Genomic DNA, 24,895 nt, shown 5'->3' on the forward strand with positions numbered 1-24,895 from the left:
TGACGGGGTTGGTCCTTCAATCAATGGCGGCGCCCGTCTTGGCTTCAGCGCGGCGACGTCAGGCGCTTCCTGAGCGCCAAATTCAAAGCGGGCGCCATTTCGGGAAGGGGGCCTAGTCCTTTCCGGCGGGGAAGCTGAAGGGGAAGGAAAGCCGAGGCAAGGGATGGCCCCCGGGGCGAAGGGTAAGAGGGGCGAGGAGGGAGGAAGAGAAGAAGAGCGGCGGCCCTTCACTGGGGAAATACTGAGGCAACCCGTAGCCTTTCTTCTCCTGAGTGTTCTTTCTGAGGGAGACTACATCTGAACATGAGGAAGAACTTCCTGACTGAGAGCTGTTGAGCTGTAGAACTCTCTGCCCCGGAGTGTGGTAGCAATGGGCAAACTTCGGCCCTCCAGGTGTTTTGGACTTCAGCTGTTAGGAATTGTGGAAGTTGAACTCCAAAACACCTGGAGGACGGAAGTTTGCCCGTGCCTGATGCAAGCAGAGATAGATACACAATTTATCACTGTGTCTTTCTGTCTGTTCAGTCAAATAAGGTAGATTTCCAGGGGGACACTGAGCATTTTTCCCTCCTGAGAATGGGGCAGAAGGCAAAATATATTTGGAAACCTCTGGTCTTACCAAATGAATCTTATATGCACTTCTATATGCGAGCATCAATTTGCATCGCTAAAAATATTATTAACATGATAAAATATTTTTTTTAAAAAAATAGATTATTAAAATGTCCAGTTTCTATGGAGAGAACCATGTTTGGCTTTAGGGATTTCCCACCCCACTCTCCGAAAAAGAGAGGCTTGGGGAGCATTTCAAGTGATGAGATCTTAAAAATATAGCCGACCCTCTATATCCATGGGTTTCGCATTCCTGGCTTGAAAATACTTTTTTTTAAAAAAAGCAAGCCTTGATTTTACCATCTATAATATACACTGGTAAATATTGTATGTATTTTACTGGAAGTTCTTCCGCATGTTCAGATGGAATCTCCTTTCTTGTAGTTTGAAGCCATTGTTCAATGTCCTAGTCTCCAGGGAAGCAGAAAACAAGCTTGCTCCCTCTTCCCTGTGACTTCTTCTCACATATTTATACATGGCTATCATATCTCTTCTCAGTCTTCTCTTCTTCAGGCTAAACATGCCCAGCTCTTTAAGCCGCTCTTCATAGGGCTTGGCGTATTAGATACAGTGGTTCAATAAAATGGTGCAGCTTATACAAAACTAGTGTATATACCACACATTGGCAAATTTGGGCCCTCCAAGTGTTTAGGACTTCAACTCCCACAATTCCCAACAGCCATGAAAGCCTTCGACAATATAATTTAGCTCTAATTTGTTTGTGTAATCCAATGTAGGTAAATAGAATCTGTATGTCTAATGGCCTTATGCCCTCTCACACAGAAATTGCAATAACAAGAACCTTTGTTTAAAAAAAAATCATGACATTTCCCCTTTCCTTTCTCTTCATTCCCTTCTTTTTCTTTCTTTCCTTCCTCTCTTTCACTCATACACATGTCACCTAGTGCCAGCACATCCTCTTCCTTTTCTTTCCCTTGGTTCTGGTCCTGAAAGGGGTGGCTTTTTCTAGTTCAAACCCCTCAATTATTTTAAGTTGAATAAGGAAGGGGATGTATGGTTCAGATCCATCAAGCCATTTAGGAGCCTTTGGGGCTCAAATCCAATAACATACAGTATTTACCAGTATATATTATAGATGGTAAAATCAAGGCTTGCTTTTTTTTAAAAAAAAAAAATTCAAGTCAGGAATGCGAAACCCATGGATATAGAGGGTCGGCTATATTTTAAAAATCTCATCACTTGAAATGCTCCCCAAGCCTCTCTTTTTCGGAGAGTGGGGTAGGAAATCACTAAAGCCAAACATGGTTCTCTCCATAGAAACTGGGCATTTTAATAATCTTTAAAAAAATTTTTTTATTATTTTATGTTAATCTTTTTAATGATGCAAATTGATGCTCGCATATAGAAGTGCATATAAGATTCATTTGGTAAGACCAGAGGTTCCCAAATATATTTTGCCTTCTGCCCCATTCTCAGGAGGGAAAAATGCTCAGTGTCCCCTGGAAATCCACCTTATTTAATTGAACAGACAGAAAGACACAGTGACAAATTGTGTATCTATCTCTGCTTACATCAGGCACGGGCAAACTTCCGTCCTCCAGGTGTTTTGGAGTTCAACTTCCACAATTCCTAACAACAAGTCCAAAACACCTGGAGGGCCGAAGTTTGCCCATGCCTGACTTTCATCCTCAACATGTTAAATAAGACAGCTTTAAATTATAAAATTAAAATCGACCATTGCAACATTCGCATTACACACAGAAAATTAAGGTAAAGAAGAATAATATTAAAATAAAAATCACAAATAAGGTAAAATCATCCTAAATGAACCTAGTGCACTGCTATCAGTTTATTAATGTTTGACACTATTTTTTTTCAGCATCATGCATTTTAAATACTTATGGCAGACACACTGGTACAAAAGTGTCACACAATTCAGAAACAATCTAAAATAGATTTCATACATATTGCCTATTTATTGTATTGTGAACAAGTCGTCTCACACACATATTCCTGCCAATGCATGCTGGACTTCCTGACAATGTGTGATACACTCGCCTTCCAACACTTCCTTGTTAAAACCTGTCAACAGGCTGATCAATTATAACAGGGGTGTCAGGCTCATTTTCATTGACGGCCACGTCAGCCTTAGGATTGCCTTCAAAGGGCCATTGAATACATGGGAGGAGAATTTTTGGGTACCAAAAGCCAACTGTGTATATTTTTACACAGTGCTCTTAAGTTTTTACCCAATTTGGGTCCCTACATATTGAATGACAACTCCCATCACTTTTGGTTATTCACCATGTGGACTGGGGATAATGGGAATTGCAACACAACAGCACCTGTGGCTCTGGAGTTGGGGAAGGTTAAAAGACATTTTAAAAGTCAGGCATAACTACAAGCCTTGTATTTAAATTAAGATCTCACTATACTGACTAAACAAAGAAAACATCCTTTTGGGTGTTACTGTATCACAACTCTGACCATCTCTAATCATTATGTTTAATGAGGAGTACAAAAGATGTAGTTCAGTATTTGAGGTGCCAAATAAAATGACATGGTGGGTTTGACACATGTGGATTTTAGCATGCATTTTGCGTGTTCATTTTGGAAAATGAAAGTAATCACTACAACTTTAACTGTTGCATAACATAAAATATATACAAATGATTTTTCATTTTGTCTTTTTTGTGATTCCAGTGCTTCCTTATTTTTATTCAACAGCCTGCAATTGCACCCCAAGCTACTACTGCCCTCCTGCATTGTTTCAGCACCCCATTGGGGCAATATTGCCCCCTTTGGGAAACACTGGGCTAGACAGTCAAAGGCTGACCCAAGTTTTTCCAAAATGTTTAATATGGTCAGTGGCTAAGCTGTAGTGGTAATAGCTTTGCATCTTTCCCCACATAAATACAGTTTCTTACTTTTATTTTCCAGGTGATCCAGGAGACATGGCTTCAGTTTCATCAAGGTAAGAATCTATTCTTTTTTAAATAAAAATTTATTGAATGTATTTCTGTGTTTACATGAATAAAAATTGGGGGTAAGTGCGTTTTGGGGGGGAGAGTTGGTCATAGGGAAGTCTTCGGGTATGGTTAGGAAACTAAGGTATATACCTAAGAATCTATTCTTGTATGTAAACGTTAGACCAAAGATTTTATAGGTAGCTGGTTATTTGGAAATATGTAAGCCTATAGTTAGGGAAACTACTGAGTAACCAGCATAATTAAATAATCTTATCTAACTAAGGTTAGAAAAGTGCTTCACAATAATATGATCATAAGATTGGATGCCAGTTATCATTTGGAGGTATGCAATCACAAGATAGTAACTTATTTTTATTACAAAAAGATGCACAATATAACTGAAAGAGAAACATATTTATGAAATGTAGCTAAGTGCTAGGTTGTAATAACTAGACAAGAGACAATAATTCCACAAATGTGGGGAGCTATGTTTCTAATAAAAGTCGTGGTTTATTTAGTGCTGAAGGCGATGCTATCAAGGTTTATGTCAGAGTGCGTCCTCCTGCCGATGGGGATCGTAGCTTGTGTTTATCTGTCCTTTCAACAAGCACCATCCGTTTACTTTCGAAACCTGAACCTAAGATCTTCACCTTCGATCATGTGGCAGATGTAGATACAACACAGGTAATTTATGCCAATTGCCTTTATGAATATCATTTACTTTTAGCTCAGTAATAGTTTAGGTTTTAAATAATTTTACAGAAAATAACTAAAGGTTCTAGAAATATTATTGCATATTTCTCACAAAGTTGTTTACTGTGTATATGCTTCTTCAGAATTCTTCAGCTGAAATTGTAGAGACATATTTTTCTTCAGGGCGGGCATAGTGAAGTGTAACATTGACTTCTACCTTTTAGGTTTGGGAAAAGAGCCCCTCCCCTTAAAAAAGTAAAGGTAAAGGTTTCCCTTTGACATTAAGTTTAGTCATGTCCAATTCTGGGGGGGGGGGGGGGTGTGCTCATGTCCATTCCTAAGCCAAAGAGCTGACATTGTCCATAGACACCTCCTAGGTCATGTGGCCAGCATGGAATGCTACCTTCCTGCCGAAGCAGAACCTATTGATCTACTTGCATTTGCATGTTTTTGAACTTCTAGGTTGGCAGAAGCTGGGGCTAACATAGAGAGCTCACCCTGCTTCCCAGATTCAAACTGCCAATCTTTTGCTCAGCAAGTTTAGCTTCTAAGTGATTTAACCCGCTGTGCAACCAGAGGGCATGTACCTCCTAGGGATGTTAGGGGCTATTCTTGCACATTTCCCTGTGCTGTTTTAGAGCAGCAAGTTTTCTTCTGAGTAAAAGTGACCTGGATTTTGACTACAGGGGGAAAGTCTATCTTAACAGCAAGTTTTTAGAGACCGTGCCCATGAAGTAGTTAGGAATAAAAGAATGAAAATATTTTTTTCACCACTTTTGTTTCAAGTATTTTTGTGGCTTTCTTGTTTTAATCTATAACACAGAAAACAAACAGCAGACCTGTGACTATTTTCCCATGTCTTGTTTTTGTACTGTCCTCAGCCTCATGAAAACTAGTGCACTTCAAAAATGAGCATGGTGAATTTTAAATTTTAGTGTGTATGTACGTCTAGCCTCTTGTTGCTTTATGGCAACAAGAGGCTAGGCTATGTGATATTTATGATTTATGATTTTGTTTTAGTCAAGGAATACTCAAAGGTGGTTTTGCCATTCTTTCCTCTGAAATACACCATACAACACCTGTTATTGGTTGGCAATCACCTATCCAAGTATTAACTAGGGCTGGCCCTGCTTAGATTTCAAGATAGGATGGAGTCTGATTCCTTTAGGATATTTAGTAGCTGGCCTAGTAATTATCACACTGTGGATTTTGTTTGATGGTTTCCTTGGGTGCCCTTTCATTTTCTATTGTAGAGCAGTATTCAGTAAGAACACCTTGCCCCATGAAGTGAGGCCTTATGAATGTCCTTCCCTTAAGGCACTTTCTAGATGCAATGCAATGTCACATGCTGATAAATACAATAGAAATAGTAAGACTAATGGTATAATATTGCCATTATCATGCAACACTATGGTTTAATTATATCCTAGTACAGACTGAGTATGCCCTTATCTGAAATGCTTAGGACTAGAGGCTTTTGGAATACCTGTATTTGTATAGATGCACTGCATATAATGAGATATCTTGGATATAGGATCCAAGTCTAGATGTGACATGGGGTTATATTTCATATTTATCTTATACACATAGCCTGAAGACAATTTTATGCAATATTTTAATAATTTTGTGTGTGAAATAAGGCTTGTGTACACTGAACCAACAGAAAGTGCCATCTTAGCCACTCACGCATAATTTTGGAGAACCTTTGATCCTGGAATTCCAAATAAGTGATGCTCTACCTGTATTTATAAGTACCTACTGTACATAGGAGGATATAATCATATAATCTTAAAAAAAGATTGACGGTTGGAAGAAAAGAACTGAAGTGCCTCCTGAAGGTTGAATAGCAAGCTAATTTGGCTGTCTGTTATTAAGATTTATCACACTTTATCTACTTCTGTTTTAGTAATAGCTATATTCATTAGGCATATTTTCATAATGGCTCCATCCTATTACTTGCAAAGTATTCTTGGAAGCAAGTCTCATTGATTTCATTATTTTTTGCATAGTAATGGTTCTTTAATGTCAGTGGAATTGCTCCTATTTAATGAAAATTGTTCATTTGTGCCATAAAATGTATACTATTTAATGAACAGAACTCATTGCATAATAATATTTTCATGAATTTTATGAAGTACTGCTACTTCATCAGTATGAAATTATTAACAGCGAGTTTTGATGTTTTCTGATCAGGAATCGGTGTTCTCAAGTGTGGCAAAAAATATAGTGGAATCATGCATGAATGGCTACAATGGAACCATTTTTGCATAGTAAGTTTTCAACTCTTTTTATTTCTTATAAACTTAATATATTTGGTTTGAATTATTCCATGTATTGTCTTCTTTGCAATGCACTTCCCAGGCAAATGTCTTTTGTGATGTCAGACTAATGTCTAGCACAGTATTGTTGACTGCCTAAATATGACTCCCATGTGGTCTTCCATATTAATAGTTGACTGGTCACCTTTAAGTGGAGAAACTGAGACCTGCATAGAAATCATGTGCTCTACCCTTAAGCCTCTAGATTGTACAAAGTTATCCATATACGGTGTACATATCATTGAAGGATAATTTTTGTGTTTTCTTTAGCGGTCAGACTGGTTCAGGGAAAACATTCACTATGATGGGTAAGTACACATATATAGATTTGATCTTAGCTATTGTGTGTCTTTGTCTTAGTTCAGCTAGCCTTATGAGATTCTCCATTTTCGCCCACCCTTGCACAATGTGATAAATGGTAGTTTCACTGAGTCCCACATTTTGGAACAAAACTCTCACGTTCTTAGCCATGTTATTTATGTAATTTTTCCATTTAGAGTAATATTCCTCATGCTTTCCTGCAGATATTTATTATCTATTACAGTCTATTTTACTAAGGGGAAAATAAAAGGAATAGGAAATATAAGGCTACTGTTTTGATCATTGGTGAGAGAGAGCTTTTAAAAAAGCGAGTGTTAAAATCATATAGTATAGAATGGATGACTTGTATTTCAGCATCCTCCAGATGTTGAACGATAGTTTCCATCATTTTATTTTCAGTGCTGGCTGGGCCAAACGATTGGGCAGCACTGGAGTTACAAGTTGTAGGGCTGTTCTATCTCTTCTATCTTTATTAAAGAAGGTTACTGTTTTATTTCAGAAACCACTTTGCTTATTTACTGTTACTTTTAAAAGAGCTTTCCTTCCTCAGATTTTTATTCAGAAAATTATTTTTTTAGGACCACCTGACTCTGATAACTTTACACATAACCTAAGAGGTGTGATACCGCGGAGCTTTGAATATTTGTTTTTCCTAATTGAACGTGAAAAAGAAAAGGTAAAAAAAAATTATAATCAAAGTCACAGAAAGCATTGATGATTAATTATTTGGACTGATTCTGTTTATTAGAATGCTGGTGTATTTTAGATGTCCCTCTTTATTTGAGAAAAACTTGACTACAAATTTGGAATTATTACATATTCAGAATTCTGTTGTTTTATTGAGGCAGTCGATCATGCAGTTTACCAGTTGATTTACATTTGGTTCCTCTTGAAATGATAAAACTTGATCAATACTCCAACTTATTTCTATATCCTTCAGCTGCCACCCTGTCCTATTTCAAGCCAGGATCTGTAGCACACCATAAATTCTGTTGTTTCTTTTTCTAGTGGAACCACTGTGAGTCTTTTTTTTAGAGAAAAAGTGGAGTACAAATAATAATACTGTGCAATGCAATGTTGGCTACATTCAGTGTTCTCCCTATTCTATCATGGGTCACTGCAGGTTATTACTTTAATTTCAACAGGAATCTCACATTTTTGAGGACTAGTTGATACGTTAGGAACATCAAAAAAGTATTGTGTGCACTATGACACAATGCAGGGTGTGGCTAATCATAGACTATCCATTAAATATATAACAAATTTTCATACAATAACAAAAAACAACAACAAATTAACCCAGGTTACCAGCACATATCCATTAAATGCAACGTTGTCATCTTTGTGATTCAACCTTGGTAACCCTTTAAGAGGCAGAAAGACTATAGATGTATAATAATCATCATTGTCATTATCCTTATACCCCACTTTTCTCCTTAATGGGACCCAAAGTGGCTTACAACGTCTTAAAATCATACAAACAACTGACCAAATACATCAATAATAAATATGAATATCATAAAATAAGCAATTTAAAAATCAAACTGCAATATACTGACCCACTTCTGTATTGAATCATGTTAGATTATATTACACTCTGCTCCAGTAGTTACGTTATGAGGTTCTATCAGTCAGGCTTGATTTCCCTCATTGAAAGTCTGCCTAAAGATAAACATGTATGCATAGACTTTACAGCACTGTATTGTTTCCCGGTGGTAGACACAGCACATGCTTGTCTTGCTGTGTGTCCCAGGTTTAAATAGAACATATCTTAGTTATGTAGATATTGTAGTGGTTAATTTATTATAAATAAACAGTATGGAACAATGTGGGCAGGAGTATATCATATTTATCTAAATCTAATGCTCACCTAAAATTGAGGTGTTCATTAAATTGAATGGTGCCTTAGAATTGCACTTAAATCCATCTGTACTGTTGGACAAGAGATCCCAGTTGGAGATAGAGGAGGGAGAGGCAGTGGTGGCTGTGAAACGGCTGGTGAGAAAGCCTGGTGGAGGGACACGGTAACATTCAATAGCAAATCCTTTTATCATAATGCACACCTACAAAATTGAGGTGTGCATTATATTAGATGGCACAATGTACTCAAGTATATAGGGGTAGTAAAAAGACATCTGAATAGATTTTTATTTCTAAAAATCATAACAGACCAATAAACTCCTGCAGTCACATAGGCTGTAATAACATTGTAAGAGCTGATGCCTAGTGTTAACACCATTTTGACTGTACAAAAATGTTCATGTCTCTTCTAGGCTGGTACTGGGAAGAGTTTTCTCTGTAAGTGCTCATTTATTGAGATCTACAATGAACAGATATTTGACTTGCTGGATTCTGCTTCAGCAGGACTTTTTCTCAGGGAGCACATCACAAAGGGCGTCTTCGTTGTTGGTGCAGTGGAACAAGTGTTGACCTCAGCTGCTGAAGCTTATCAAGTATGCTCTGTTTTGAAAGGTCAAGGTAGACGTAACCTTATGTAGCCATTGACAGTGCTAACTGATTCAGGGATATTATGATTTGAAGAGCTTGATCTCAAGAAGATAGTTACTGATGCATGAGATAATTTCAATGGGGTGAGGCAGAGTGGCTTGGGAAACAATGCAGTCAATTACTTTGGAATGTAAGAGATGTAGAACATTAATTATTAAGTATCTAACCCGCCATTGCATCAGCACATCCAGTGGAATCTCTTGCTAAAGTCTCAATTAGAATTAAAAGAAGTTAACACATTCAAGATTAATACAATAGTTGAACTTCGGTTTTACAGCAATGTTGATAGTTGAATGTCATTGTCTTCCTCCTGACTAGGTGTTAACAATGGGATGGAGAAATCGTCGTGTAGCATCTACCTCGATGAATAGGGAATCCTCAAGGTCGCATGCTGTCTTCACTATCATAGTAGAATCAATAGAGAAGAACAATGAAATTACGAATATCCGATCCTCTCATCTCAATTTGGTGGATTTGGCTGGATCTGAGAGACAAAAAGATACCCACACCGAAGGAGCTAGGTTAAAGGTCAGCAATGTTTTAAGTGATAACAGAGACTAAGTGATCAACACATGCAGTCTTTATTATTTTAAACACCGTTAATTTATTTCTGTTCAGTCATTTCTATTTTCTTGCATTTTGCAGGAAGCGGGGAACATCAACCGATCCTTAAGTTGCCTCGGCCAAGTAATGACTGCACTTGTTGATGTGGGCAATGGAAAGCAGAGGCACATTTGCTACAGGAACTCCAGGCTCACTTTCCTGCTTCGGGTAATGTATCTAATTCCCAGTACATGGATTTCATGGAACTAAAAGCTACTTTGACCCTCACATGTGGTACACACTGTCACCAAATTGTCTGTACTCTTGTCCACCTCAAGCAATGGAAGGTGTTTTAGTTCTAAACTGTTAGTAATGGACTGGATAAGGGCAGCAACTGAAATTAATCAAGGATGAGAGGGATAGCTGGGCAGTTGAATCACAGATCAAGGAATAGGGTTCATCTTGTGCTGGATGTGTTTACATCCTTCTTAAAGGGTGCAGATCAGAATTCTTTTGCATATTTCTGGATTCATCACTGAGCTCAATTTCTGTAAGAACATTTGTATAGTGAGATTTGTGCACTAGCTATGCCATTTCTATAAGTACTGTATCATCTGGCTGTGGTGTCAAAAGCCTTATGTACTTCATGTTTGGATTCTTGTAGTGTGCTTTATATGGATCAGTCTTTAAAACAGGCCTGCACAAGCTGTAGCCCTCCAGGTGTTTTGAACTTCAACCCCCAGAATTCCTGATTATTGGACGAGCTGGCTAGAGCTTCTGGAAGTTGGAGTCCCAAATGCCTAGAGGGCCACAGTTTGTGCATGCTTGCTTTAAACCATGTTTAAAGCAAACTTCAGCTTTTTTTTGCTGTTTTTAAACCCCTATATAATTTTATTTAATTTTTGCTGTGTTTATGTTTGCATCTCATTGGTCAAATCTAGTGTCATCAGTAAATTAGGAGGAAACTGGTCTTTCAGTATAAATAAATTACTTGATTCTCTTCTTTTGTGTGAAGATCTGGTAAACTGATCAAAGTCTATTTGCATTATATTTAATAAGTACATTTTGATACCAGTGTTAGTCTAGAGGAGATTAATTGAACATCAGTGATGTTTCAACTAATTGCGGGTAAGATCCACCAGGATGTGGTGGATTGAGTGTTGGAATAAGACTCTGGATACCTGGTGCGAGGAGGTGATCAGAGTGGAGAGAAAGCACACGTGCTGTCGTGTGACAGGAGAGTAGGGGGAAATTATTGTTTATTTCTCTGAATTCTGCCACCAACTGATATAGTGGAGGCCAATTGTTATATGTAATCTATGGTAACTGCCACCAACGTGAGATATGAGATATTATTGTGAGATATGGCAATACAGACGCAGAATGGATGGAGATGAGACTGTCTTCAACAAAAGCTAACTGGTTTACTGAGTACAAAGTGTGTGGTTGCAAGATTGTAACTTATTTTATAGAACTTTGAATAATACTTGGTTAGTTAAACATTTCACTCTTCCAGGTTACACAGTATCTTACTGAGGTGAAGCACTTATTACTAAACAATGTTTCAGTACAGGAATATCTTCCCTATTTGATCTTTCCTTGATCAAATAAATTAACAAGCTTATCTTTTAGCCTTTCCCTTGACTAAAGAAAACTGGCTATGTTTCTCCTTTTAGCCTCCTTAGACTGAGAAACCTCCAGTAGCTATTCAGGCTTCCCCAAAGCCACAATTCTTTGCTTCACACTTTACTCTCCCACTCTACTCTTCACTTCCATTCTTTTACTCCTCTCCGATGCAAAATCAACTCCTAACTGACTCTCAAACTGTCTGTTTTCAAAACTCTCTCCACTTGGCTCCTCCCACTTCTCCTTCTGCCAGCTAGCCTTGGTCTCCATGGTAACGCTGACTGAGGATCTCTGAAATAGGCTGCTCCAGTGTTACTGTAGCTAACCCAAACACATATATATACAGTTTAAAAACATACAAAGTATTAATAACTTCTGCACACCTGGGTTTAATTTTCTACTTAGCCATGGGTGATGTTGGACGAGTCACACATTCTCAGCCCCAGGGAACCCCTTGAAAGTTTTGCCTTAGGGCCCCCAAAATCAAAATTTGAAGGCACAAAATTAGTCTTAAGCTTCTTTGATTTCAGTAGGATAATTATTCACTAGTGACCAAGTTTGGATCCAGCTCATTGAGCACAATAACAAGATTTATTTCCGTAGTAAGAATAATAGACTTGGATGTTTGGGCAAACCTTTGAGAATGTCTAACCCCAATGGTCCACAATGATTGACCGCACTACGCTTTCGTCCCATTCCCTAGTTCATGAGCTACAACTTGCACTGTCCCATTCTCCTGCTCTCACCATAGGTTATTGGGCACTATTTTAAGTTTAAATAATTGTTTTATATGCTTATGGTTTTATTGTACGTTTATTTTTTGCATTGTTCCAGGCACATTGTGGTGTCTGTAAGCCGCCCCGAGTCCCTTCGGGGAGATGGAGGCGAGGTACAAATATAAAGTTGTTGTTGTTATTATTATACAATAGCAGAATTAGTGGTTACAAAAATAACAAAACAGTGCCTTGAAAGAACTGCAAATTGTTACTATTTAATCTGTAGTATTTTGTAAAGATATAAGAACTTTCAATTACTTTGCTTTCAAACATAATCCTTTAAGATACTCTGTTCCATTCAGTGTGTCCACTAGAATGCTAAGTTAAGAAATGTTGTGATTTAAAGTGCTTTGTGGAGATTTTTGACTTCTATAAAGGCCCAAGTTAATAGAATAAAAAAATCTTGTTTTACATTGCATTAAAAAATATCAATTTCCATGTTTTTTAAACAGGATTCACTTGGAGGTAATGCTAAAACAAGCATCATAGCAAATGTCCATCCAGGATCCAGATGCTTTGGTGAAACCTTGTCTACTCTGAACTTTGCTCAAAGAGCTAAACTGATTAAAAACAAGGTACATTTAGTAATTGGAACAAAACAATATATAGATCAGCTAACCACTGCAATTTGTTTTGGATTTACAACAAAAGTTAATTTTTCAAGTACCTGAATTTTCTTGGATATCTGGCCGAGGTACTAGATACTTGTCCTTAAGATCTTGATAACAACAAAAAATAGCTGGGTTGCTATGAGTTTTCCAGGCTGTATGTCCATGTTCCAGAAGCATTCTCTCCTGATGTTTCGCTTGCATCTATGGCAGGCATCCTCAGAGGTTGAGGGGTCTGTTGGAAACTAGGCAAATGGGGTTTATATATCTGTGGAATGTCAAAGGTGGGAGAAAGAACTCTTGTCTGTTTGAAGCAAGTATGAATGTTGCAATTGGCCACGTTGATTAACATTTAATGGCCTTGCAGCTTCAAAGTCTGGGCACTTCCAGCCTGGGGGATCCTTTGTTGGGAGGTGTTATCTGGCCCTGATTGAGTCTTGACTGGAATTCTCCTTTTTTGAGTGTTGATCTTTATTTGCTGTCCTGATTTTAGAGGTTTTTTTAATACTGGAAGCCAGATTTTGTTCATTTTTATGGTTTCCTTCTTTCTGTTGAAATTATCCACATGCTTGTGGATTTCAGTGACTTCTCTGTGTAGTCTGACATAGTAGTTGTTAGAGTAGTACAGCATTTCTGTGTTCTCAAATAATATGCTGTTTCTGAGTTGGTTCAAAAAATACCTGGACTGCATTCCAAAACGGTCAGAAAAATCTACCATATGTTTGTAAGTGGGTTATACCTCATTCTAAAATTATTTATCACATCTTTTAATTCAGCAGCTCTTAGTACTTAGTATTTAATATGATAAAATATTCCATGGATGCCAAAAACTAGACTTTACATTGTACAGGAATCTCCCTGTAAAGTGTTTGGCAAAGAAGCTCCTTTTTACAAAGTCTGTTCATCCCTGCCCAGACCCTTTTCGCCTCTTTAGTAGCGTCGGCATTCAAAGTATGGTGATAGAGGGCCGAAGCAATACAGATTTTCAGTATCAGGTTGTTTCAGTGTGTCTGCAGTAGATAGTGCAATGCAGCTTAAAGATTGGCCACCAAAGTGGAAATCATAAGGTGGAGGCTGGTGAAAGAAAAAAAGATTGCCCTTAGATGCTCTTTGAAAGAAGCATTGAAATGGTCCGGAGAAGGCTGAAAATGTTTTTGATCACTTATGCAAGGCTCAATTGAATTGATAGTTTTATTTCATATGCATATTGTTAGGTTTGGGTAAAGCGTTTGCTAAAACTTAGTGAAATGCTGTTCCTTTTTGTGGTATAGGAAATTATCTCTATTATTTCTATGCTATTTCTTCTGGTACTAAAATTTTTGTTAACAGTAACTGAGGTAACCTGCATATGTAAAACTGAGAACATAGTGTGATATTTGTTAGTGTGTAATCTGTTAGTGTGTAATACTTGACCTACAATAAATATTTGGATTAAACTTTGACATTGAATGTTTAAGGTGTTGACAGCTACAATAAAAAAGCTAATTAGAGGAGTTCTGACTTTTGTTCAAGATTTCATAAATGAATAAGATACATACTGCATTACTAGTAGGCCTCTTTTTAAACTCTTTTTAATTGTACATTTTTCAAAATGATAGTCACAGAGTCTGGCCTGCCTATATTTGAGATACTTAATTGGTGTGTGTTTGTATGGAGTAATTTTTATTTCAGGATTGTTTGTTTTTATTTTTTGCTCAAGGCTGTAATAAATGAAGACACACAAGGAAATGTAAGACAGTTACAATCTGAAGTGAAGAAACTGAAAGAGCAACTTGCTCTACTTGCGGCAGGGCAGCTTGTGCATGATGCCCCTCTTCCTTCAGGTAAACCTCTGCATATGTGACTGTTTATGGGAGTAAACTTTATTATTCTTATTATGGGCAAGAATGGGGAAAAATTATATTCTGTATGTGTATCTGTTTACTGCTATAGCATACATACTGTCAATCTTTAAGGCTCAAATTCAAACTCTATAGTAGAGTGACATGTTCATAAATAATTTATTTCAAATTTAATTCCAGTGAGCTGGGTTCAGATTAACATATTTGCCATTGTTTATTTTCTGTCCCAGGTACACAAGCACTTTTTAAAATAGATATAATTTTTGTGTTTTCTTGGAAAAATAGAGCAGGAATCTGGAAATAATCTGAAGTTATGTGACGATCAAGGTCTTAAGAGGTTTTGCCCTCTCAATTTTCTTCTTCTGTCTTGCCCAGGAAATACTCTTGGTCTACAAAATTTGTATAGCATAATCCTTTAATTCTGGCAGACCCAGGTCTTATCTAAACTGGGCATTTTCTGGCCAGACAACTAATTCCCACAAAAATGTGTGAAAGAAACCCCTTAATGCGCACCAGTGCTCTGTAGTTTGTGTAATCACTATTTGGACTTAATTATGTTCCATATTGTGTGGATTCCTCCTTTCAACTATCCAGAAAATGCAATATTAGATCCTTGTTATGAACATCCAGTTTGCAAATATACAGGGGAGGAAACTTGAGCATCTCAGATTGATATTTTTCTGAAAATGTTTTTTAATATTGAATATTTGGTGATTACTTGAGTGGGTTTTTAAGTGTTTATTATTTTCACAAATTATATTATTATTTCTAATAATAATCAAATGATAACGTGTTTCTTAAAATGCATTTCATGCCATTATTAGTTATAGGCTATTATTATTTAATATTTCAATTAATGTCTCTAAGGTACTATCATGCCTGATGTGGGAAGTACAGATTATAGGAGCCATTTCCTTGATGCCATGCTGTTCTTGGAAAAATCTGAAAGTGAAAGAAAGGTAAGAATAGGAATGATGCAGGATAATATCTGGAAATATTCGGGCAATTAAAATGTTGTGACCTGGAATAATAGTTTTTCACCTCTTGAGGCAAGAATAATAATTTCAAATGTATACTTGTTTTTAAACAATACTGTATTTGAATCAGAAATTTAAAGGATATTCAATTATATTCTTGCCACTGCTATAAGGTTAGAGAAGGTGAGTTATCAAACGTACAATTAATAGTTACTGTTGGTACTTACTTACTGTTGGTACTTACTCAATGTGGTATTTTTATTTTAAGATACTGTTAGAAAAAGTTTCCCAGCTAGAAGATCTATGTGTCAAAAAAGAGAAGTTCATTCAGTCCAATAAGATGATAATTAAATTCCGAGAAGGTCATATAACTCGCCTGGAAAAACTGCACAAAGAAGCTTGTGGTAGCTTTTCGGTCATGGAGCAAGAAGAGATGTTCAAGGAACTGAAACAGGAGCTGAAGATTTTCAAGGATCAGGTAGCTATCTCTTGTTAATGCATTGCTGCTGGATCTGACCAAAGACCTATCTTCTTCAGTGTTTCTGTGCCACCCATGTGCTGGTAGGCATGATATATATGGTAGTTTTAAATCATAAGTGAATAATTCTAAAACACCAATTTACAACATTTCATTAAAATGCTGTCTTAGCACGTGCTGATTTAGCATGTCACAGATCTTTCTTTGACTTTATATTCTATTTTATATGGTTATGTACTTGATTTTGTAGTTTTGTATGATTAAAAACTGTAACTGAAACTTGATAAGATTAATGTGTTGTCAAAGACTTTCATGGCCGGAATTACTGCGTTGCTGTGAGTTTTCCAGGCTGTATGGCCATGTTCCAGAAGCATTCTCTCCTGACGTTTTGCCCTCATCTTTGGTAGGCATCCTCAGAGGTTGTGAGTTCTGTTGGAAACTAGGCAAGTGAGATTTATATGTCATTGGAATGTCCAGGGTGGGAGAAAGAACTCTTGTTTGTTTGAGGCAAGTGTGAATGTTGCAGTTGACCAACTTGATTGGCATTTAATGGCCTTGCACCTTTGATGCCAGGCTGGTTACTGCAGGGAAATCCTTTGTTGGGAGGTGTTAGCTGGCCCTCATTGATTCTTTTCTGGAATTCCCCTATTTTTTTAATGTTGCTTTTTTAAATACTGGTAGCCAGATTTTGTTCATTTTCATGGGGAAATGAAAAAAAAAAAACAGGGGAATTCCATATAAGAATCAATCAGGGCCAGGTAATGCTTCCCAACAAAGGATCTTCCAGGCAGCAACCAGGCAGACTTTGAAGGTGCAAAGACATTAAATGCTAATCAAGGTGACCAATTGCAACATTCACACCTCACTTGCCTAGTTTCGAACAGACCTCACAACATCTGAGGATGTCTGCCATAGATGTGGGTGAGATGTCAGAGAATGCTTCTGGAACATGGCCATACAGCCCAGAAAACTCACAACTCGATAAGATTAATACACCATATTTCTTCCATTGTAAAATGCCTCAATTGTAGGATACACCTTAATTTTAATACCACTATCACCAATAAAAATACTTAAGATACACTTCAGATTCTCAGATGCATCTCATTGTTAGATGTGTTTATATAGGAAAAGGAGTGTGTCTTAGAATGGAAGAAATACATGCCAAGTTGTTGCCTATGTATTAATTATATATTGCCTACGTATTAATTATTAAATCAGTAGCTTTCTGTCTCAGTGATCTAAATAATGCTACTACCAGTTTCATCAAGGCAGCAAATAAGACAAAAGTCTTTACATAGTTTCTTATCAGTTATACTGTGGAAAAGCAAAGGATTATGACTTAAAATGGTGATATTCTCAATCTAGGCATACATGTAAGTATATGTGTAAAACAGTTTTTAACCCATTAGACTAGATCCAGATTTAATTAAACCTATGTTAACTTTCTGAAATCAACAGAACATTAGTCAAGACCAGCAAGTTTTTAAACCATGTAAGAAATACAGTCAATTTTATTAGTATTGTATTGATGTGAAAGCAAATCAGTTTTTAAAATTTCTTGGAAAAATCTGAAAGTTGTTTATACCATTTATTAAAAAGAATACTGTTTATAGGTAGAGCAGCATCCAAGAGTTGCAAAATATGCCATGGAGAATCATATTCTCCGAGAAGAGAACAAACAGCTTCGCTCCTTACAATCTGTGAAAAGAGCCCAGGAAATGGATATTCAGACCAGAGCAGAACTGGAAAAAATGTTCTTTGATGTTTCAGGTAGAGAGGGTAATAACAAAGGTATGGAATACATTTCATCTTCTTCATATTCATAACACTGGGGGCGAGGATGTTTCAAAGAAATGCCAACCGAATTTGTTGGCACAAACATTACGTCTTTGTCAGTGTTTATGCCAGTTGCGTTAAATATTTGATTTCATTAAACAGAACCTGTTTCTTGATCATTTTGAGCCATTTAATAACAATTTTCAGTATAGGTGAACATGGTGGGATGAAACATTTATCATGACAGATTGCTATAACTTATCATGATATGGGATATCACAGTGATTATTCACAAATACTTTATTCGAGGCATGGTTTATGGATTAATCAGTTTAAATACTCTAGCTGATTTCATCTTTTGTTTTCTGAACAGTCTGTTTAGCATCTTTTTGGGAACAAATTTGATATAATTGCTGGCAAAATGTGTTTTATGGGTGGATAGACATTTGGATAGTGGACTGATACCTAACTAGTATCCAACACATTGTGGCCTAGATGTAGATGGATGCACATAGGATTGGCACTTGATCTCTTTCCTTATCATGATAGGATTTGTCAGAGAAAAAAATTATTAACTAAAGACACAAAACAATTAAAACATATCTTCACTTCTTGATTTCAAACAGATTTACAAAGAACTTGTAAAAAAAATGTAGCAAATTCCAACAGTACTCTGTGGAAAATCGATGTAATGCTTTGTTTTTGGGGCAGAATGATTGTTGACCCACAATACCAAGTAGAATCATCCTGATATATCTTTCTACATTTTTAAAATAGTCTTTTGAAAATGAAAACACACATATATCTTTTTACTTAATTAGAAAGTTTTCTAATTTACTACGGATTAGAAATTTTCAGAATAATATAAAAGCTTCTATGTATTCAAAACAATAATACATGTTAAGCCTCCCTTATCCAAAATACTCAGGACCAAACATATTTGCATATGTGCATAATGAGATAAGTGATGGGACCCAAGTCCAAACATGAAATCTATTTAGGTTCCATATATACGTTCTACACTTAGCCTTAAGATAGTGGTTCTCTCCAAGGTGTTTTGGCCTATAACTCCCAGAAATCAGTTTATCAGCTGGTAGGATTTCTGGGAGTTGAAGACCAAAACATCTGGGGACCCACAGGTTGAGAACCACTGCCTTAAGATAACACAGCTCCCCTCTCCCCCAATCTTGGTGTCTTAGTTTTTTAAGCTTGTTCCTGAGGTTATTTGGGGCACGGCTTCAGAAAATTGCATTGGAAATGCTGCATTTGATACACCTTGGACCGCGAAGATCAAACCATTCCATACTCCAGGAAATAATGCCCGACTGCTCACTGGAGGGAAGGATATTAAAGGCAAACATGAAATATTTTGGCCACATAATGAGAAAACAGGAAAGCTTAGAGAAGATGGTGATGCTGGGGGAAATTGAAGGAAAAAGGAAGAGGGGCAGACCAAGGGCAAGATGGATGGATGGTATCTTTAAATTAACTGACTCAACCATGAAGGAGCTGAGGGTGGCGACAGCCAACAGGGAGCTCTGGCGAGGGCTGGTCCATGAGGTCACAAAAATCAGAAGCAAATAAGCAACACAACTGCATCAGCTCTAGTTTGTTGGGAATGGTAGTTTTCTCTCAGCAAGCAGATAGAAAGTGGTACATATAGCTGGTAGGGGGGAACTGGTGCCATTTTTGGAATCAACAGGTCAAATCTACCCAGAAACCAGGATAATGTTTGAGGCACCATAATGTGTGTTGACCAGTGTAATTTTAAACAATATTTTAATGATTGTGTGTGTGAAACAGTTTGTGTACATTGAGTCTTCAGTAAACAAAGGTATCACTATTTCAGAAAGCCAAGTAGACAATTTCAGATTTTGGGAATTCCAGATAAGTGAAGGCCAACCGGTATATTTAGTTAAGTACTGCAAATGCTCATATATTGTTAGCACCTCTGATAATGTTACTTTTTCTTTTAAATTTCATTCAGGACAGCAGGCATGTTCTGTATCAACTGATAGCAATACTGCAGTGTCTGTTGAAAGGCTGAAAGAACGTTTGCTGCATGCACAGAGCGAACTGGCAAGTTGCAAACAAGAACACGAAGAATTCAAGGAGCTGACAAAGTAAGAGCTATTCATTTCTCCTAACTTTATTCCACAAAAAATTTCCTCAAATATGAATTTTCTCCCAAATTCCATGCCAATGTATATTTATAGGTTTGCTGTAGAGCAATAAAATGCGTAAGAACTGTTCACGCTGATTCTAAGCAATCATGATGAGAAGCCAAAATGTCTACTGAGGAGCTTGAACGGAAAATTTTAAATATATTGGGCCTTGTTGAATTTACTGAAAAATGCTGTGTGTTACTAAAATATGTATCCTCGATTATCTTCAGATTGGAAAATGGGTCTGATCTGAGGATTGTATTCTCAGGTATCTAGTGTTTGGACATGATTACTTCTGATTTTTTTTTTAATTTGTCAGTTTCCCATTGAGGTTTTCTATCATTTGATCCAATTTGAAGATAGTATTTGGAACTAGTTTGACTCAAACCATTACTGAAAATGAAACAACTGTTCTTAATTATGAAGCTGTACTCTTGATCAGCACAAAATGACAAAAATGATACCCACTTCGTAATTGTCAAGAAATTGCAACTCCTGGCTTGCTGTATGCTTTTTTTTTTTCAGAGAACATTCTGTTGTCTGAAAAAAGATATTTTGCCTGAAATTTATCATCACCTTGTGTTGTCATTGATATTATTGCCATTTTATGATACACTTTTTTTCCTAAACAGAAAAAAACAAATGGAGCTAGAATCAGAACTTCAGTCTGTGCAGAAGGCAAATCAGCATCTTGAAAAAATTTTGGAAGCAACTAAGGCCTGCAAAAGACAGGAGGTTTCTTACCTTAATAAAATGCACAGAGAAACTCTAAAGGTATTCAGCTACAATACTGAAAATTAATATGCAATGTAAAAAAAATCAGTGAAATGGAATAAGATCTGTTGCCAAACATATGTTTAGAATTTTCATAAGAATTTGTTACTGAGAATTGCATATACTGAAAGAGACAAGTGACTACCAAGATGGAGATATGTTTTTTAAAAACTTATATCACCTAAGCCTGTGTATCCGATGTTTCTACAGCTATCTTCTCTCAAACCTCTTATGTCTATTACAGAACATTACTACTCCGACAAAGGCGTATCAGCTCCGGTCTAGACTTGTGCCACGCTCAACTCCTGAAATGTTGAACCAGGAATCTCCTCCAAGTTCAGCAGAGGTGGTGGATGACATTTTTAATGAGCCTATGCCTCCTGAAATGACTGAGCAAGCCTATGAAGCTATTACAGAAGAGTTGGGAGTGGTGCAGGTGAAGATTAAATGCACATTTCTCAATATAGGGTCCTTGTTCCAGTGTGATCGGACTTAGAACTGAGCAGAAGGATTAAATGAAGTTTAAGCAGACTTTTCTGGAGTGCTGTTTCAGATGGAAATTAATGTATACTATTGGTTTCCTGCAGAATTCGAAATGAATGATTTTATTGTTGCCTTGAGATTCTTCAGTTTGAATTTAGATACAAGGCTTGTGAATATGATGCTTGACTTTAAAGTGTCATTTAAAATGTCCCTGACCTCAGAGCCACAAGTGCTGTTGGGTTGCAATTTGCATTATCCCCAGTCAACATGGTGGATAAAGTGATGGGAGTTGTTCAGTAATATCTAAGGCATCAAACTGGGTAAAAACTAAAGAGCACCAGCCAGTTTGTATTCTCCGTGCATGGATTCAACAGCCCTTTGAAGGCAACCAATAAGGCTGATGTGGACTTTGATAAAAATGAGTGGCACCCCTGGAGTCTAGTCTGTATCAGAGCTTTCTAATATATGTAATTTCTTTATGCTTGTGGGTAAACAGTATTTGATTACGTTTTCTTGCCCTGGTGAAGGGAGTTGGACTGGATGGCCTCAAGTACTTTCTATTGGTCATAGGGGTTCTGTGTGGGAAGTTTGCCCCAATTCTATCGTTTGTGGGGTTCAGAATGCTCTCTGTAAGTGAACTATAAATCCCAGTAACTACAACTCCCAAATGTCAAGGTCTATTTCCTCCAAGGTCCACCTGTGTTCCTAGTTGGGCATATGGAATATTCGTGCCAAATTTGGTCCAGATCCATCATTGTTTGAGTCCACAGTGCTCTCTGGATGTAGGGTACTACAACTCCCAAACTCAACATCAATGCCCACCAACCCCTTCTAGTATTTTCTGTTGGTCATGAGACTCCTGTGTGCCACGTTTGGCTCAATTCCATTCTTGGTGGAGTTGAGAATGCTCTCTGATTGTAGGTAAACTATAAATCTCAGCAACTACAACTCCCAAATGACACAATCAATTTTTTTGAGTGATGGTCACTCCTTGGGTTAGTAGGTGTCTTGTGGCCGAATTGGCAGCAATTCGTCCAGTGGTTTTTTACTTAAGTTAATTCCACAAATGAACATTACATTTTTATTTATATAGAAGATGAGGGACTGAAAGTTATTTGTATTCCTGGCAATAATAATAATAATAATAATAATAATACACTTGCTTTATATTCTACCCTTCTTCCCATCGGGGACTCAGAGCATATTACAGCATTTTCAGCTTGTGTTGTCACCTCCTGATAGTGTGGCCAGCAAGATTGCTTGGAGCATCTCTTTGCCTTTTCCCACTGAAACGGTACCTCTTGTGATGCCGCTACTCAACCAAGAGACTTGAGAAACACCACTATGCAAGTTGACGAGTGACAGAAATACAGTCTGACATCCTATCATGGCACATTTAGAAATGAAACAGCTGAATTATAATTAAGGGATTGGTGCAATGCGTTGTGTATGGGGTTATTATGTTTTAATATGTTTAATGGTTTTAAATTGCATTTATATGTTTATTGTTTCTAGTGATTTCATGTTATGTTTTATTTGGTTTGTATAATGAGGCATTGAATTTTTGCCTAAATGTATGTTGTATGCCTCTCTGAGCCCCCTATGGGGTGAGAAGAGTGGGATAGAAATAATGTAAATAATTCAATAAATATTTTTCTACTCACATTTGCATGTTTTCAAACTGCAAGGTTGGCAGGAGCTGGAACTGACAGATGAGAGCTAACCCTGTCTCACAGATTTGAACTGCTGACCTTCAGGTCAGCAGTTCAACTGCACAAGGGTTTAACTCATTGCACCACCGCAGCACCTCAGGGACTGGTACCTTATTTGTGCCCATTGGCTACCATTGTTTCTTTCTTTCCTGGAAACCATCCAGAAACCAGTAGCTAATGGCTCATGGACTGACACCAGCCCATGGACTATTATCTTTAATTGTCACTGGGGTACATTATGTGGAGTGCACAGTTTAGTAGAGGCTTGGGAAAATAACAGATATAATTTACAATTCAGGCATTCCCCAAGTTACAAACATCTGACTTACAAATGGGGGTGAGACAGCAGGAAGTGTGAGAAATCTACCTCTAGGAAGGGAAATTCACTCCTGAAAAAGTCATAATGGGGAAAAGCTGTCTCCACTGAAGCTGTGTCAGCAATCCTTGTTTCTACAACAAATCAATTTAAAAAAAACAAAAACGCTTATAGAGACAGAAAGGGAGGTGAAATCTTCTGAACAGGGGCACAGACAGCAGAACACCCTCCAAGGGTGTTAACCCTTCCTTATGCTAGCCAAAACATATATGGCTGGAGTTAGACCTTTAAAATGTACCTGTTCTAACTTACAAATTCAACTTTAGAAAAAACCTACAGAACCTATCTTGCTGGTAACTTGGGTACTGCCTGTACGTGCATGAGTACTTGCATACACAGATTCAAGGTCCATTTAGCTTATCATTTGAAGTATGGCAGTAGAATTGCCCACCTTGAGTCGCCGTATGGCTGAGAAAGGCGGGGCTATAAATATCATAAATAAATAGAATTGCAAATACTTTACATAACTGTTAGCATAAATCTGACATGTATTTACAAATCTGTACTAAAATATGAAGTGATGAGAAAAAATAATATTTGTTAGCTGCAAAATGCCAGCAAATTATATAACTGTAAATCAGGCTATCTAATTGTTCTGTTTGTTCTTTTCCAGAAAGAGTTAAGTGCTCTTCAGATCAAACTAGACGCAGAAGAAACTAAAAGTCTAAAACTTCAGCAGCATATTAATAAGCTAGAGCACCATTCTTCACAAATGGAAGAGGTAAGAAAACTATTTAATCAATTTGCTAATGAAGGAAGTGGAAAGCCAGCTTTAATTATTGTGACTATTTGAGAGAAAGCATTTGTTGACTTGAGTTTAAGTTAAAGTGTAGCTTTGTACAAGTTTTCTTGTATGTGTACACAATTGTTTGCAATTCTAAACCCAATCCAAACTGATCCAGATAGTCTGTTCTTATTACACGTGCAAATTGTGTTTTTTTAATTGCTTTTTATTTTGGTACCTCCCTCCCTCTTCCTCCCCCATATATATATATCCTTACTATCCTTTTCTTTTCCCTGTTGAAGCTTTTTGCCTCAGAGAGAAGTGAGTGGCTATCTGGAAAACACAAGCTTCTTGAAAAGATTGACTGTCTTGAAAAGAAATATAAGGATACAAAGAACCAGGCTGACAGTAAGTTTGTGTCTAGTTACCTGAAGTTGGAAGCATAAGATTGGAAGTTAACAGGAATAGAAACAGTGAGCTAATAAGAAATATCACCATGGATTCTTTTGAGGTTTTCTGCTTTGTAAGGCTAGATATAAATTGAGTGAATTAAAATATTTGTGCTTCTTTCTCGCTTATTAGATTTCAAAACTACTCTGTATTTATGTATATGAGTCACAGCCCCAAATACAGGTTCCTTAGTTTTCTGAA

General features: G+C 37.1%; 1 protein-coding gene across 1 annotated transcript in view; it reads left to right on the forward strand.

Moving 5' to 3' along the window:
• The first annotated feature begins 19 nt into the window (after positions 1-19).
• The window catches only part of KIF15 (kinesin family member 15), a 53,474-nt gene continuing 28,598 nt past the window's right edge, over positions 20-24,895 (forward strand). Inside the window, exons 1-19 of the mRNA XM_060781772.2 lie at positions 20-182; positions 3,514-3,547; positions 4,061-4,226; positions 6,429-6,505; positions 6,824-6,861; positions 7,453-7,550; positions 9,148-9,327; positions 9,701-9,910; positions 10,028-10,153; positions 12,780-12,902; positions 14,635-14,758; positions 15,644-15,735; positions 16,022-16,231; positions 17,848-18,025; positions 19,998-20,133; positions 20,808-20,949; positions 21,194-21,385; positions 24,134-24,241; positions 24,547-24,652. Of these exons, the coding sequence (XP_060637755.2) occupies positions 164-182; positions 3,514-3,547; positions 4,061-4,226; positions 6,429-6,505; positions 6,824-6,861; positions 7,453-7,550; positions 9,148-9,327; positions 9,701-9,910; positions 10,028-10,153; positions 12,780-12,902; positions 14,635-14,758; positions 15,644-15,735; positions 16,022-16,231; positions 17,848-18,025; positions 19,998-20,133; positions 20,808-20,949; positions 21,194-21,385; positions 24,134-24,241; positions 24,547-24,652 (2,359 nt within the window). The 5' untranslated portion in view covers positions 20-163. The remainder of the gene's footprint in view (positions 183-3,513; positions 3,548-4,060; positions 4,227-6,428; positions 6,506-6,823; positions 6,862-7,452; positions 7,551-9,147; positions 9,328-9,700; positions 9,911-10,027; positions 10,154-12,779; positions 12,903-14,634; positions 14,759-15,643; positions 15,736-16,021; positions 16,232-17,847; positions 18,026-19,997; positions 20,134-20,807; positions 20,950-21,193; positions 21,386-24,133; positions 24,242-24,546; positions 24,653-24,895) is intronic.

This window comes from Anolis sagrei, chromosome 6 (genome assembly GCF_037176765.1).
Source record: "Anolis sagrei isolate rAnoSag1 chromosome 6, rAnoSag1.mat, whole genome shotgun sequence".
Lineage (NCBI taxonomy): Eukaryota > Metazoa > Chordata > Lepidosauria > Squamata > Dactyloidae > Anolis > Anolis sagrei.